The sequence below is a fragment of the Drosophila santomea genome, chromosome 3L (genome assembly GCF_016746245.2).
Source record: "Drosophila santomea strain STO CAGO 1482 chromosome 3L, Prin_Dsan_1.1, whole genome shotgun sequence".
Lineage (NCBI taxonomy): Eukaryota > Metazoa > Arthropoda > Insecta > Diptera > Drosophilidae > Drosophila > Drosophila santomea.
Genome location: NC_053018.2, coordinates 10,146,475 through 10,160,484, shown reverse-complemented (window position 1 = coordinate 10,160,484; position 14,010 = coordinate 10,146,475). Strand labels below are relative to the sequence as shown.

The 14,010-nt window shown below is 43.6% G+C and overlaps 1 protein-coding gene across 2 annotated transcripts in view; it reads right to left on the bottom strand.

Annotated features, from left to right (window-relative positions):
* Window positions 1-14,010, bottom strand: part of LOC120449377 (junctional adhesion molecule A) — a 65,802-nt gene that overhangs the window by 22,644 nt on the left and 29,148 nt on the right. For both annotated transcript variants that reach the window (XM_039631810.1, XM_039631811.1), the window contains exons 2-5: window positions 12,081-12,322; window positions 8,364-8,574; window positions 7,731-7,858; window positions 4,237-4,405 (exon numbers count right to left, since the gene is read on the bottom strand). In XM_039631810.1, coding sequence (XP_039487744.1) covers window positions 4,237-4,405; window positions 7,731-7,858; window positions 8,364-8,574; window positions 12,081-12,322 — 750 coding nt within the window. The remainder of the gene's footprint in view (window positions 1-4,236; window positions 4,406-7,730; window positions 7,859-8,363; window positions 8,575-12,080; window positions 12,323-14,010) is intronic.

Below are 14,010 nucleotides of genomic sequence, written 5' to 3'. Positions count from 1 at the left end.
AGCACACATATCACATAAAGACATCGAAACAGGAAGATTTTGGTAATCTGCAGAGTTCTCCACAGTGCACACCGTGGGTTTGGCTCTGGGAAATCGGACTCCGGCACGGACTAGGACTAGCACTGGGAATCCTGGCCAAAAGACCAGGATCAGGAGGTCGGGCACTCAGTCAGCGGTGCGCACAAATACAAACGCGCAAACAATGAAACGAAATTTTTGCGCTACGGCATCCTTAAGGCGCAATGTAATTTCCTGTGACAAAATACAAAGCTAATCTGCAGCACACAGTGCTGTCGGGAAACACGAAGTGGAATAAATTCGCCATCCTGCGAAACTTGACTAAAGGATTTTCGGCGTCCCTGGTCTCCGGTTGTTTGTGCTTGGGTGTGTGAGTTTTGCAGGACATACGGGTGACTTCGATACGTGCAGCAAGGCATGGGGATTTGGCACCTCCACTTTTTGGACGGGAAGCAGGTCAAGGCTTTAACTTCTCACACTTTCCTTGATCTGCCCGAGTCGTTTGGCATTTGATGAGCAGGCGGCCAACAAAAGCGCTACACAAATAGCCAAAGAAATTTCAAACTGGCGAAAATAAATCGAAACTTTGGATTTTCTCGTTCTTGTCCCCAAGTTTTTTTTTTTTTTTTTTTTGAGGGATGGTGGAGTATTGGGATCAGATGGCCAGGACATTTGTCGGTGATTCCGTTTGATTTCTCAAGTGTAAACTGCGAGGGCAGCAGCAGCGATTGTATGCCGCACAAATATCAATATGCCAAGCCACGAGTCACCTGTTCCCCCAACTGCCATCATTCCGTCTTTGACCATAATTGAATGGAGCCAGGTGGATGTTGTTCCATGCCACCCATCCCCCCATCGAATTCCATCCAGCAAGGATGCATCGAAATCATCAGCAGCAAATAGGGCAGACTACCTGCTTAGGCATTCCGGCTACGCAACGTGGATGGACATGGACATGGCCTGGCACTGAGCTCCGAGTCCTGATTTACCCAATTGTTGCCTGATTGACAGGCACATCCAATGCAATCGCTCTCAAGGCGCCGAGTGCACAGTGGTTTTCGCCTGTGGTTTCCATATCCAATTTAATGCTGCTCCAGCATTCCGGTAATGCCCACTAATGCCGCTGTGGCGAAACTCAATTCGACGGCTTCCCAAGTCAGATGTTCCACAGGATGTGCTACTGACAGCTCCAGGCAACTTGGGTGCCGACATAACACTCAGTTATCATCAGGCCGACAGATGGAAATTCGATAGTTAATTATCATTAGTAAACACAGAGTAAAGTATTTTGCATTGCGTTTAAGAGGTGCATAAATCTTTCCATTCTAGAATTTATCTTTTTTATAGACTTCAAGCTTATTTAATAAATATTACTTGATCGAATTCCAGTGAACTAATTTAGATACTTCATTTTGATGACCACTGCCTTGTGATTGCTAACAAAGTAATGCTGAGAACCTTGAAGCAGTTCTCATCACCCAACTATGCATATCCTGTCCTGGAGGAGTATGGTTCGTTCGAAGGACATTTCTGATTGCCTGGCAAACGGGGGGCTGGTAAAAGGACAATTGACAGGACCATTCTGAAAGCCAAACTATGAGCTGCGTTTTGTTTGCCTGTTTCTGTCATTAACGCTCGAATTCAAGTGGCCTTCGACCTTCGACCATTGAGACTCATGATGACCAACCGCAGGCGAAGGTCGAAGCCCAGAAGCTAAATCCAAATGGATAATCTGATTTTCATACAGATTACGATTGTATATAGCTGCTGTGGAACAAGCAAAGCTGTTAACCAAACCCATTCAGTCCAGAACATATATGGAACTTGTTAATTCGCTTTACAAATAGTTTTTCAATAACCCAAATGCGTTTGTCGTTTAACATTCAAAAACAAAGGGCACAAGCCTTGATCAACCATAAAGTCAATAGGAGCTAGTCTGAACAAAGAGGCTGGTATATTTGTTAGAAAAAATATAAAAAGCAACCATTTTCAATATCTGTAAAGAGAAAAAAATCACAAAACCCCATTCATAATAGGGCCAACAATTTTATCACTGCATGAAATAAACAAATTAATGCAATTAACTTTTCTAATGTCAAAGGTGGATAAAAGTCAATTAAATATTAATTGGTTATAAATAAATGCATATTTTCGAATTATTTATCTTAATTACTGGATGTTAATATACTTAAATTTGTCTTACTCGCAGTGAATAAGTTTAGTAAAAACGTTTTATTTATTCAGTGCCTACAACTTAGGGTCACTTTATGTCGTGATTTCATATTTATGTAAACAGTTTTGAAAGGCAATAAACATCGGATTTCACTCTCCGCTTATCGCTTAGAACATCCGGCGTAGAATAAGCTCGTATATTCCGTGACCAAAATTCTTTTTTTTTTTCCGCGTGCCGCGGCTTTTTGCCCTTTTGCATGTTGGGGCTGTTGCTTCATTATTTTGTTTGTTAAACCCACTATCGCACGGGCATCTCCGAAACATGGAGCCCACCTGGGTGCTGGGAAAACCCCAAAACAGGATCCCTGTGCTCCGCTACGTATTCTATTTCTATGCATTCATGCATAATGGCTGGCAAACGTTTACAATGGCAACAGCATGGATTTCCGCACGTTACCATTTGCGGTCCATTTGCGGGAAAACGCTGGGTGGTAATGGTGGTGGTGGTGGTGGTGGTGGCTAGTAGTAGTGTCGGGGTCACCATGGTGCCGTTAGCATGATTGAAAAACGTGCCCCCTTCATTTCCGTATCCGGTGCGCCCGAAGCCGCACCCTCCTTTCAAATTGTATACCATTCGTTGTCACTGGAACTATTCCCCACCCACACTGTCTCTTTGCTTTTTGTCCTTGTCTGTGGCCTTTACAATTACGTAATTTATTTTAACTGTGTCAAATCCACGACGATCGACAGCGATTATGCTGGCAAATTGCAACAATTCCTCTGCCCACGAAGTCCCACTGGCAATTTGTAAATGTCGCCCGGCATCCGTCTTTGTGTTTTCGACTGGCGGGAAATCCTTTCCCGGTTGCCAGTAACTCTGCGAACTCGTCTGTCTGGCACTCACTTAACTGCAATTAACCGCAGTGTGCTAATTAATTTGCTCATAATTGATGCGATTATGTGCTGCGAACCCCGCTGCAAAACAAACCACTCCTTCTCATCCCCCCATGGGTCACATCAAAACATCAAAACCCGAAAATTGGGCCATTTTCACTGGCGATACCGGGATATGGGATATGGGAGATTGTGCAGAAGTGCTGCACTTTTGTGGTCCGGCTGGAAATCAAGCGAACCGAGTTCCTGCAGAATTTATTAAGGACTCGGAGCCGGTCAATTGTGAAAGAGTCACGGGCATCCTGCATGCAGGCGGAAATGAGCCAAAATTGCAATCGGAAAGCGGGCTCAGTTCGCTTGCAGTGGGTCAAGGCGGTCAGCTGTTTGGGGTGTTGGGGAGTTGGAGGATTCGGAGGATTCGGAGGTCACCAGTCGGCGGTGGTCACTGTCCAGTGGTGGACCTATGGATTTGGAACCCGAGGCCCCGGGCCAAGTCCATTTGACTTCATAAAACGTACCGCTGGGTAACGCCCTGTCACGGATACATGTATTCAGATGCAAAAGCAACTGCCGGCTGCCAGGACATTTGAAAATTTGCAACACGGCAAAAAATCAATTTCTACTCGATCTAAGCTATTAGCGTTAATTACTTAATGCAATGCATCTAGCTACTTTCATTAGTAGTATCTTGAAAAGGCTAAAGGCTAGATAACCTAGTGATTAGTGAACTCAAATTAAAATGTTGATTAAAGACTTCCGTTGCTGCATATCACAAGGTAGTATGTTAAATAAACCAACAACTAACTTACTTTCCATGCACGCTGCATGTTTTGTATAAAACTATACACATCCTTGATTTAAATTCCTTTTCCAGATTATGTAGTAGTATTTTATTTTAAGACATATTATTTTTTCGTGTGCACCGGAGCTTTAAGCGCAACAAAGAAAACAAAATGGCAGCACAGTGGATGGCTGTCGGGTTCGTTTGTCAGTTAATGTAAGCGCTCCTCTGCAAATGCCATTCCATGGGCGTGGCACTCGAGTATTTGCCCAGAGGATGCCAGCAATTTGTGGGGGGTTGGGGGGTTGGGGGGGTTGCTCCTCCGATTGTCCCGATTTTCGTGGACGAGGGGCAGAGCATGGGGTACTTACCATTTAGGACATGCACACGCACACTGGCCACATCTGCATTGGAGGGCGCACAGGAGTATTTGCCCGAATCGGCCAGATCTGCATTCTGTATGAGCAGAAATGAGGTTGTCACATCGCCCTTTTCGGTAATTACCGACACGCCGCCTCTTGATGAATCATAATTAATGACCTGCAAATGGAGGAGGAGTACAGTCGGTGAGTCCTTAGTATTTTCCATTCATGTTAAATGCCCACTCTCCAGTTCTCGATAATAATGTCAAAACAATGAGCGGCCAAACAGCAAGTCGCATGTTCCGACGGCTGTTGTGCCTAATGTAATTTTTGACCCTCCTTTAAAGTTGGCCAAAAAATGTAGCAAAACATGTCGCACCGTAAGGGAGTTACGCAAAATTGTCTGCTGATTTTTTCCTTTTGATTTTTCCCTCACCTCTCATCGCTGTGTAAATTATACACCTGAAGTGCAAAATAATTGAGGGCGTCACAAAACACTGCCCTTGACTGACACTCGCCGAATCATGGAAATTGTGATTTTAATTGGAATTCGATGGATGTGTTTCGTGATTAAAGTTAACATTCGACATCAAAGATCGCGTGAAATGCCATGCAAATCCTGCTGCTCCTTCTGCTCTCATTATGCTTATTACTTTCTGCCAGCCATCGCAGACAATTTGATATTATCGATTTGTGCAGAATGCCGGCAGGTCCTGTCAAGGACTGGATTTAACAGCAGCTGAATGCATATTAAGTCGCTCCCTCCAGCTGACAAAAACAAATACCGGAATAATTTGCCAATACAGCAGGGCCAAAGTTCGCGTTAGAAACGGAACGAAACTGACAGAGAATTGATATTAACACATAATGCCGCTGACAGGGCAAAGACTTTGTCACCAACACCAGAAGAGCAAAAGAAATGCTAGAAACAAAAACAGCGGATATGAGGAGGCACACAACCCTTGGCCAAAGGACCTCGGGCGCATAATCTGCCATCTAATCCCAACTAATCGACGACATTTGCGATAGTTTGAGGAATGAAAGCAAAGTTAGTGTCACTGATAGTGATGACGATGGCCAAACAGATATAGACATCGAGGAATAGGGCAGGAAATTGGATAAGTCAGTCCATTGATACCGATTAGGACAATGTGTTGATTGCACAATTACATCGCTTGAAGTGGGAAATTGGCAGCTAATTTGGAGGAAATATAGCATTTTACTTTAATAATTTGTTTAATTTGTTAGAATTCTTCTTTGGAAAAATATCTCGCATTTTATAAATATTTTTGTAAATATTTCAGTTATGAAGCGATACAAATATCGTACTGAATTCCTTTCCTTATATACCCCCAAAACAGTGGATGTCAGTCATGGGAACAATGAAAATGACACAAAGTTTGTCGCACAAACTTTTGGCAAGTGAAAAGTTTGCCTATCAGTAGGCACACGATATCCTGGCTCCATTATTGCTGACTCCAGCATAAAAACCATATTTGTGTTATAATATTTTTGCCCTCGGCGCAAATTAGTTAATGAGCGTGGATGGCGGGGGGGTGCTGCCGAAATACCAGTGAGTTGGAATAAATGCGAATCTGCAGTTTGTCATTTGATAAATTGAAAATAAAAGTTTAAAAATTCATGGCGTGCCGCTTGCAATTTTCATGACAACTGCAGCTGCTGCTGACTTCTTCAATCTGGTGGATCAGATGGGATTGGTTGGGATGGGATTTGGGGGGTAAATGCCATACAAAAGACACAAAAGAACACAATAACTCGGCCGGAAAATGGCGAAAAGTAAATAAAATATTTGTGCAAAGTGTAGCTCATTGAAAATGCGCATATATTGGATTTATGTGGCACTCGGCCACGCAATAATCGCCCCCATATTTCGAGCGTAAAAATCCAGCATAAAAATCTTTAGTAAATAAAAAAGTCGCTCAAGAATTTGACTGAAATATGTGTGAAAAGTGGAGCAAACTGACGACCCATTGAAAATCCCACTTGAAAATCCCACTGAAATAGGGCCAAGAAATTGGCTATTAGCTGAAACCGAGGCCACGTAAAATGTCAGTTATTTGCCGGAATTAGCCGGAATCCATCCGGCATGCTAGCCACACATATGCCACAGTCGAGCTGTCAAGGATCTGACCTCATGTGCGAAGAGGCGAAAATATGCAACACGTTAATTACAATTAGCGAGCGGAAGTGCGAGGCAAAAAGTGTTGCATACATTACAGGGATCCGCGGTGCAAGTGCATCAACTGGGTTTATCCATCCATTAAACTAATTAACAGCAAATTTGCATGGATCGTAAATAATCCGTGTGCACGGACCACGGAGCACGAAGTACGCCGAAGTACGGACAGCGCAGGACTTGGCAAAGCCTGCAGCAAGGACGCGTTAAGGTTCCTGCGGCCACTCATCGCACACACACACACACACACACAAATACACAGGTAGAATTTTAATTAGAAAATTCCTGGAATAAATTAAAATACGCCAAGTAGCTGTGCAAGAAGTGAGCAGCAGTTGTTGGCCGGATTTGTGTGTACAGCGCATTTAACACCGCTTTCTCTCCTTTTTTTGCTCCACAATCTTTTACTCCCAGCGTTTTTTGTTGATATTTTGTTTGGCTCTTGCAGCGCAATTAGCGTGCAACTGTTGCGGATTTAGCACTGTGCAATTAGCCAGCACTGTCTGCTGCTTAGCCTGGCTAAGACAACAGGGCTAATTGGCAGAAGCGACAGGACAATTAGATAGAGGTTGAGCAGCCGATCTGAAAATGCTCTGCTCCATTTTCCTTATTCTTCTATTTGTCAACAGCGCGGTAATTTAAACATGACCTGTCCGCCAAAACGTCATTGGCCGAGTTATCCTTGACGGATTTGCATTTGCTTGTGTGAAGGACGCAGGACAACGGCTCCCGTTGATTCGCTCATTAAAATAACAACAGCTGACGTTTAAATCTGACGAGGGTTTCCCCAAAAAGAGAGAGGAAGCGGAATTGGCAAGGAGGTGTCAGCGAACGGCAATGGAAGGACATGGAAGGATAACTTTTGCTGACATCCGGTGGCGTATGAGCAACGAAGTTTGCTCGGGGTCATTGAAGTTTTCTGATTTGGAAGTCAGCTTTCCAAAGTTGGGAATGACATATGTCATTGTTAAGCGAAACGAAATACTGCTGATGAGGGCAATTAGAATCGTTGGAATATCAGTAAAATTTACGAATAATTTCTTAGTTTGCAAAGGAATCTATAGTTTTACCTCGCACATACACTTGTAATTGCAACCTAGTTTATTACGGAGTTCTAGTTAAAGGCACTTAACTACAGTGCAAGGGAACTACAATTTATATAATGAACTATAACCAAGAAACCATGAATTAAAGCTGTTTATTTGTAAAACCATTAAATAAACGTTATTTTCTCGAGCAGCTGAAATAAACTAACTTGAAGTGGTCAATTTTCAGGGACTGTAAAATAACAATAAGCTTTAATTACCTCCTCGTGATGATACCAAAAGATGTAGGCCGGCGGTTCGGGGCTGAACTTTACAGTGCAAGTGAGATTTATGGTGCTGCCTTTATCCACGTGAAGGTCAGGACCTCCCAGGATGGTGGCCGTTGGCACTGGGTGAGCCACCGAGAAAGATAGAGAAAGGCGAGGAAAAGTAAGTGCATATATATATATATATATGTATAGGGATGAAAGGTGGGCGCTGCGCGTTGGCTGGCACTGTAGAATAATAAAGTACGAGATAAAATGGAATTATTGTCGTATAAAAACCAGGTCCTCGAAGTCCTTTCGACGTGCGACTTCGCCTTTCCTTGGCCGTGCGTGTTACTCACTCGTTTGCTGTGTGTAATTTATTTGTTCAACAACTTCGTTTTTCTCTGCAATTCGGGGTGTGCTTCAATACTTTTTCTTTTTTTCGCTCTTTTTTTGCTTTTTTTTTTTTGTCTTTTGTCATCAGCCGTTCAGCGAGTGCCCTTTGTTATTTGCGACGACGACAAATGGTGTATTTTTTATGAAGCCCGTGTGCCCGAAACCGAATCGGCATCGGCATCGGCACCGGAATCTCGATGCCGATTCCAATTCCGATCCAAAGGACTCCTCCTCAACTGCTCAACTCACCCACGACATTCAGGCGGACGAAATAGCTGCGCACTGGCTGCGTCGATATCTGGCACTCGTACATGCCGGCGTCCCGTTTCTGGGCCCACTTTATCTGCAGTGTCCAGTCCTCCGTGTCCTGGTGATGGGTCGCCTGGAACCGCTGGTCGCTGGTGTAGGTGTACGAGCCCACCGTCAGTATGTGGATGTCGCGGTGCCGGATCCAGGACACCTGTAAAATACCAGAAACAATCGTAAATATTTGCACTCTCGTCTGAACTAAATCAAAAGGATTGCTGCTGCTGTGGGAATACGAAGTACATAGTAGGGTTAATCCACCTAATGGAGTACAGACATTGCGAAATTTATGACACACGGTAGTGCATGCAAATGTAAATAACTTTCTTAATAAACAAATCTGAAGAATGAAAAATGACATAGCATTTGATGAATCACTTATAAGCAATTCAACTCACATTCAATTAGCTACGCTGCACCCAAAACGATATCATTATTTTAAAACTCGTAAAATCGCGCCATTTGTCTGCTCCTTGACTACGCGGCGGCTGGCCCATTAAAAATGCAGCAATTGAAAACGAATTGCCGACGCAGTACCATCAAAATCGAATAAAAGTCGCAGCTAGAAGGAGCTAAAGGATCTGAAGGCGTCCCGAAAGGATGGGCGATGAAAAAGTTTTGCATCTTTTTCGGCTGGGCGTACGTGACGTATGAGCGACGTGTGACGAGCGGCTGCTTGAATTTCCGCCGGATTTGGATGGAATATGTGGGGAAATCCACGAATCTCGGTGGATTCTCTAGAGAAACCACTCCTACCGCTGCGCTGGTCGTGCTTGAGCTGTTTTGGCTTTGCTTAATTATCACAAACTTTTTAAGTAGTTTGCGGTGCACAGAGATAACTTTGTAAGCTGGCAGGGCGGCGGCTTATATAAACTTATTAAGTCAAATGTAAATGCAAAATTATCGCACTTGACAGCCAAGTACCCAAGTACCCACATGCACCACCACACGTACATACACGTACATATGTCTGCTGCTTTCTCGCAGTGAAAAGAAAGCATGCGTGCGTTTAATTATACGCACTTTCGTTGCATACTTTCGAGGGCCGCCTTCAACAATTGTGTTTTTCGGTTTAAGGATCGCATGCAGTTATCATGTCGCCCTCTGTTTTCGGTTAGGTGATTACTGCTGCTCTGTGAAAATTCAGCGAGAGTGCATAAAAGTGCGAAAAACATGGTTCTCGCACTTTTGACAACTAACGCATACACTCGCAACGACATTGCCGCCATTAAACAAACATTTTACGCAACAAATTAAAGCGTAATTAACAAGTGCACGCTGTGCTGCATGCGGTCCTGTAATGGAGCCACACCCCCAAAAACGCCCCAAGCCCCAAGCCCCCAAGCCCCCCGACCCTCTGCCCCCGCGGGGGTGGGCTCATATTAGCAGCAACGCCCCAGCAAAATGAATAGCAGATGCAGAGCAAATAAATATTCACAGTTCAATACCGAAATTTGCCATTACGCCACAAATTTTACATATTTATATATATATTATTTACATATATATTTACATATATATTATATACTATGCCCTTTCTCTTAGTTCCATGTGTGATAAATGAAAACAGAATCACATGGATGTATTGATTCATCTAAATCTTAAAGGTATACATTTCCATTCGATATGTTAAATATTAAAATAAATGGTGTATTAAATTCTCAAAATATCAGAAAAATATTTGTTACGCTGTTTTAAATGATATGACTAAGTACTCTTGGTGTGAAGTTAACTTAATAACATATCCAACATGAAATAAATATTGCTAATTTTATCAATTTAATAATGCTTGTTAACTATTTGGTTCCTTAAAGTTATTAAATAAACATTTTCTTGCCGTGTACGACATCCGGAACAGCAACAACAGCTCGACATTCCGCTTCAAGTTGCGAGTTGTGCCCATTGGGCGGGGGAGTCAAAGCCATTGAGCCACCCGGGTGGTGCCAAGTGGTGCATTTGGGTGGTGCTCTGTGGCGGCAGTGCAACTTTTGGCTTCGTGCAACTCGGACTGTGAGCCAAGTGCTGTTGACGCGTGCGGCGAGAGCAATTTCGTGAAATTGTTTAAATAATTTCGCGCTCAAATGCAATTCAGATTGCTGGGGAGGGGGAGCAACGTGAGAGAGAGAGCGAGGGAGAGGGAGAGGGGGCGGTAGCAGAGCGAATGGGCGTGGCAGGACTCGAAAAGGTTCACCCACTTGAGGTTGCACAGTTGATGTATGTGTTAGCCGACATGGGTGAGTTTACTGGGGACGACTGGCCCTCGACGTCCCTCTTTTGTTTGGCAAGAAATTAAAAGTTGCGCCTCGCTAACGGCATCCTGCAACGCCATCCGCATCCGCATTCGCATCCGCACTAGCATCCGCACTCGCACTCGCATCCGCACTGGCATCTCCATTTCACTGCTGGCTGCCAGCGGGATCCACTTCCTGGTGGCGCATTTGTGTCAAGTGCTCGCGAGCGTGTTGAAAGTTTGTTGGTTTTTGGCATCGCATTTTCCCTTTGGCAGCATGGCGTAAATGAGAATTGGCGGGCATCTATATGCAAATTTCCACTTTTTGCTCCTTTTTTTTACAGGATAATAAAGCATCACCTGGGGCACAGAGACGTGTGTCGCTCACTCATTAATCGCCCAACCCAACTGCCAACTGCCTAATTATTCATAAACCTATCTGGGGGGCATATTAAAAAAGCTGATACCCTTCGCAGTCGAAAGGTGTTACGACAATTATATACCTTTTACTAAACACATTTTGCAAGGGCTGCCAGCTGGCCAAATGAAATGCTGCAAAACGATTACAAAACACATGAATACATATATCTGGGGAATTTTTATGCCGTCTGAATGTGACAGCAGGAAACACTGGAATTCCAGCTCCCGGAGCAGCAGGTTGCCCCCGGCCGACCTTTGTCTTGTGAGGCCGCACCAACGAGGAGGACGGGAGCAATTAAAGCAGATAAACAAAGGAAACAATTGCGAAACAACAACAGAACAAAAAGCGGGGAGGTAAAAAATGAAATTGCTAAATTTCCAAAGAGACAAAACACCAAAACTTATAGCCAACTTGAAAGCCGCCTTACCGCAAAAGGCAAACAAAACGAGGGGCGTGCTTGTGAGGTTAAGGAACTAATTAAAAATTTCACCGTCATGCTATGGGGAATTACATTTTGGTCTACGCGTCGACGACCAGTTTTTAGGCAATCGGCCAAGAAATCAACGCAAGGGACGGCCACAAAAAATAAAAATTATTCCGCGCATGGAGAATAAACGCAAGTTGGCCCAAACTTTAATGGCCACGAAGATTCGCTGTCGACACGCACGACAACAAACTTTGCGACACGAGTTCGCTGTTAGTCCCGAAAGTCAGTCAGATTCAGGTGCACACTTAAAGAAAAAAAACGTACTATTCATGACTTAAAACCATTAACCAAAAATGGAACTTTTAATATGATTTTGAGGATGCAGCATATCATAAATGGTTAATAACATCACCACTCGCTAGTTTTGAAAATTATAAATTTATGAATTAAAAATATGTGATTAAAATGTGATTCACCTACTTTCTAGAAGTGTCCTTCTCTATATAGGTATTAAATTGTTCTCAAATCTTGTAAGTACAATTCAATACTTTTCTTGAAGTGCATCTTTAAGCCGAAACTCACCGTTTTGTTGGCCAAATTGCGCACACGGCAGCTGAGATAGGCGGACTTGCCCATGAGGGCGGTGACATTGCGCGGCGTCGAGGGATCGAAGTAGGGCTCCATCCACTTGGGATGGGTGTAGGCGACGGTGGGCGCGGTGGGCAGGAGGAGGGCCGCCTGGCCGGGAGTGGGCGTGGTTGTCAGCAGGTCGTCCAGCGAATTGTAGCCCTCGATGGGTCCCTGCACACCGCCGTTTGTCATGTCTGAAAATGGGTAGAAAAAACAGAAAAAAAAAACGACAAAGTGAGAAGTGAATTTCGGTGTGAAAAAGTCAAAAGCTGCAAATAGACACAAATGCTAAAGCTAAGCCCCCAGCTCCCAGTCCCCCCAATGGAACACGTATGCAAATGTGAACCTTTTATCTTTGTGCGGTTCACCACGAAAATATTAAAAACCCAAAGTGCATCTGTTGGCAAGAAATTTGTGCAGCATGCCAGTCGCACACAAAATGACATTTACATTCATTCAGTCACTCGGATTCGCCCCAAAGAACCTAAAAAAAAAACCCCAACACGCTGAGTAACACTCTTTTCGGATGCACTCGTCCAGGGGTCAGAGGTCGCATTCGAGTACCGCCCTAACTTTGCTCATTAAACTGTGGTCGAAAGGTGGGTTCAAGTGGCCTAGGGCCATGGTATTAGGCCTGTGACCATTTACTCGCCATTTGAATGATGACCGAGGTGCTGGTCAAATGTATTTTAAAATCCAAGCAGTAGCAGGGAAATTAGGTGCAAGGCACAGTGACAAGAAGTTATTTTATATATGATACCAATAACTTTTTTAAAACTATTTTGCTTACTATTTAATAAGTGGGATGTACACATAATATCACCATGTAGCTTACATAAAGTTTTAAATGATTTTATTTATTTTCTATGATTTAGAAAAGAGCTACCACTTCTCACTGAAGTTCAAAAATAGACATGAGAAAATCACATTCTGTGGCTGTCATGTTTTTTAAAATGTAAGTCACTGTACGAGGCTACAGCTGAGATCCTACTAGATGCTGCAAATGGTGAAGGGACTGGGAGAAAGTGGTGTGAAGAAAGGGGTTTGGGGAAAGGGGGGCAACCTTCGAGCGAGTGAAGTGTTTGCGGTTGGCAAGTACAAGTGCACACACACACATGTTGCCAGCGGAATTGTGTCACTGCTCACACATGCACACACACTCACACACACACAGATGGCAAGACCGCAAGTCTCCCTTTCTTTTCCTGCGGCAAACCCTTTTCACTGTCGAGCTCATGGTTATGCAAAATATTTGCACTCCAATCATATTTCAAGGATTAAAACTTGCATTCATTTGAAAACTGTTTTTCCACATGCACGCGCCCATCGCACACACACACACGAAAGCACAGAGAAATATCGTTTCAAAAGTTACAAGCTGTGGTTTTAAAAATAATCAAACTTTGTCTTAAAAAAAATAGAAACTTTAATCGAAGTAGTTGTTGTCCAAGATTAAAGTGGCCGTTACTATAGTCAATATTACTTATTTTAGAAACTGCAATATTTTTTCTCAGTGTTCCAAAACATACAAATGCGCACCCACAACTTCGGCTTCATTAAACAAAATACAGCTGGGAAAATCCGCCCGCCCCCCAAGTGACGTGCCTTTCCAAGCATAAGGGGGCGTGGCAAGCTCAATATGCTTAATGTGGGTTAATTTGAGTGAAGGTGGCATTTAATTTAAACTTCTCCCCACTGCAATTGGCATCTTCTTCGCCACAGTCACCACTTATCCAGCTGGCAAATGCTCCTCCTGTCTGCTCCTCCTGTCTGTGTCTGTGTGTGTAAGTACGCATTCTGTATCCTTCGACTCGCAGGACATGTGCATTGGTCGATGCTCAGCTTAGTGGTTTGTTAACTACACTCATGTTAATGTTGCTCC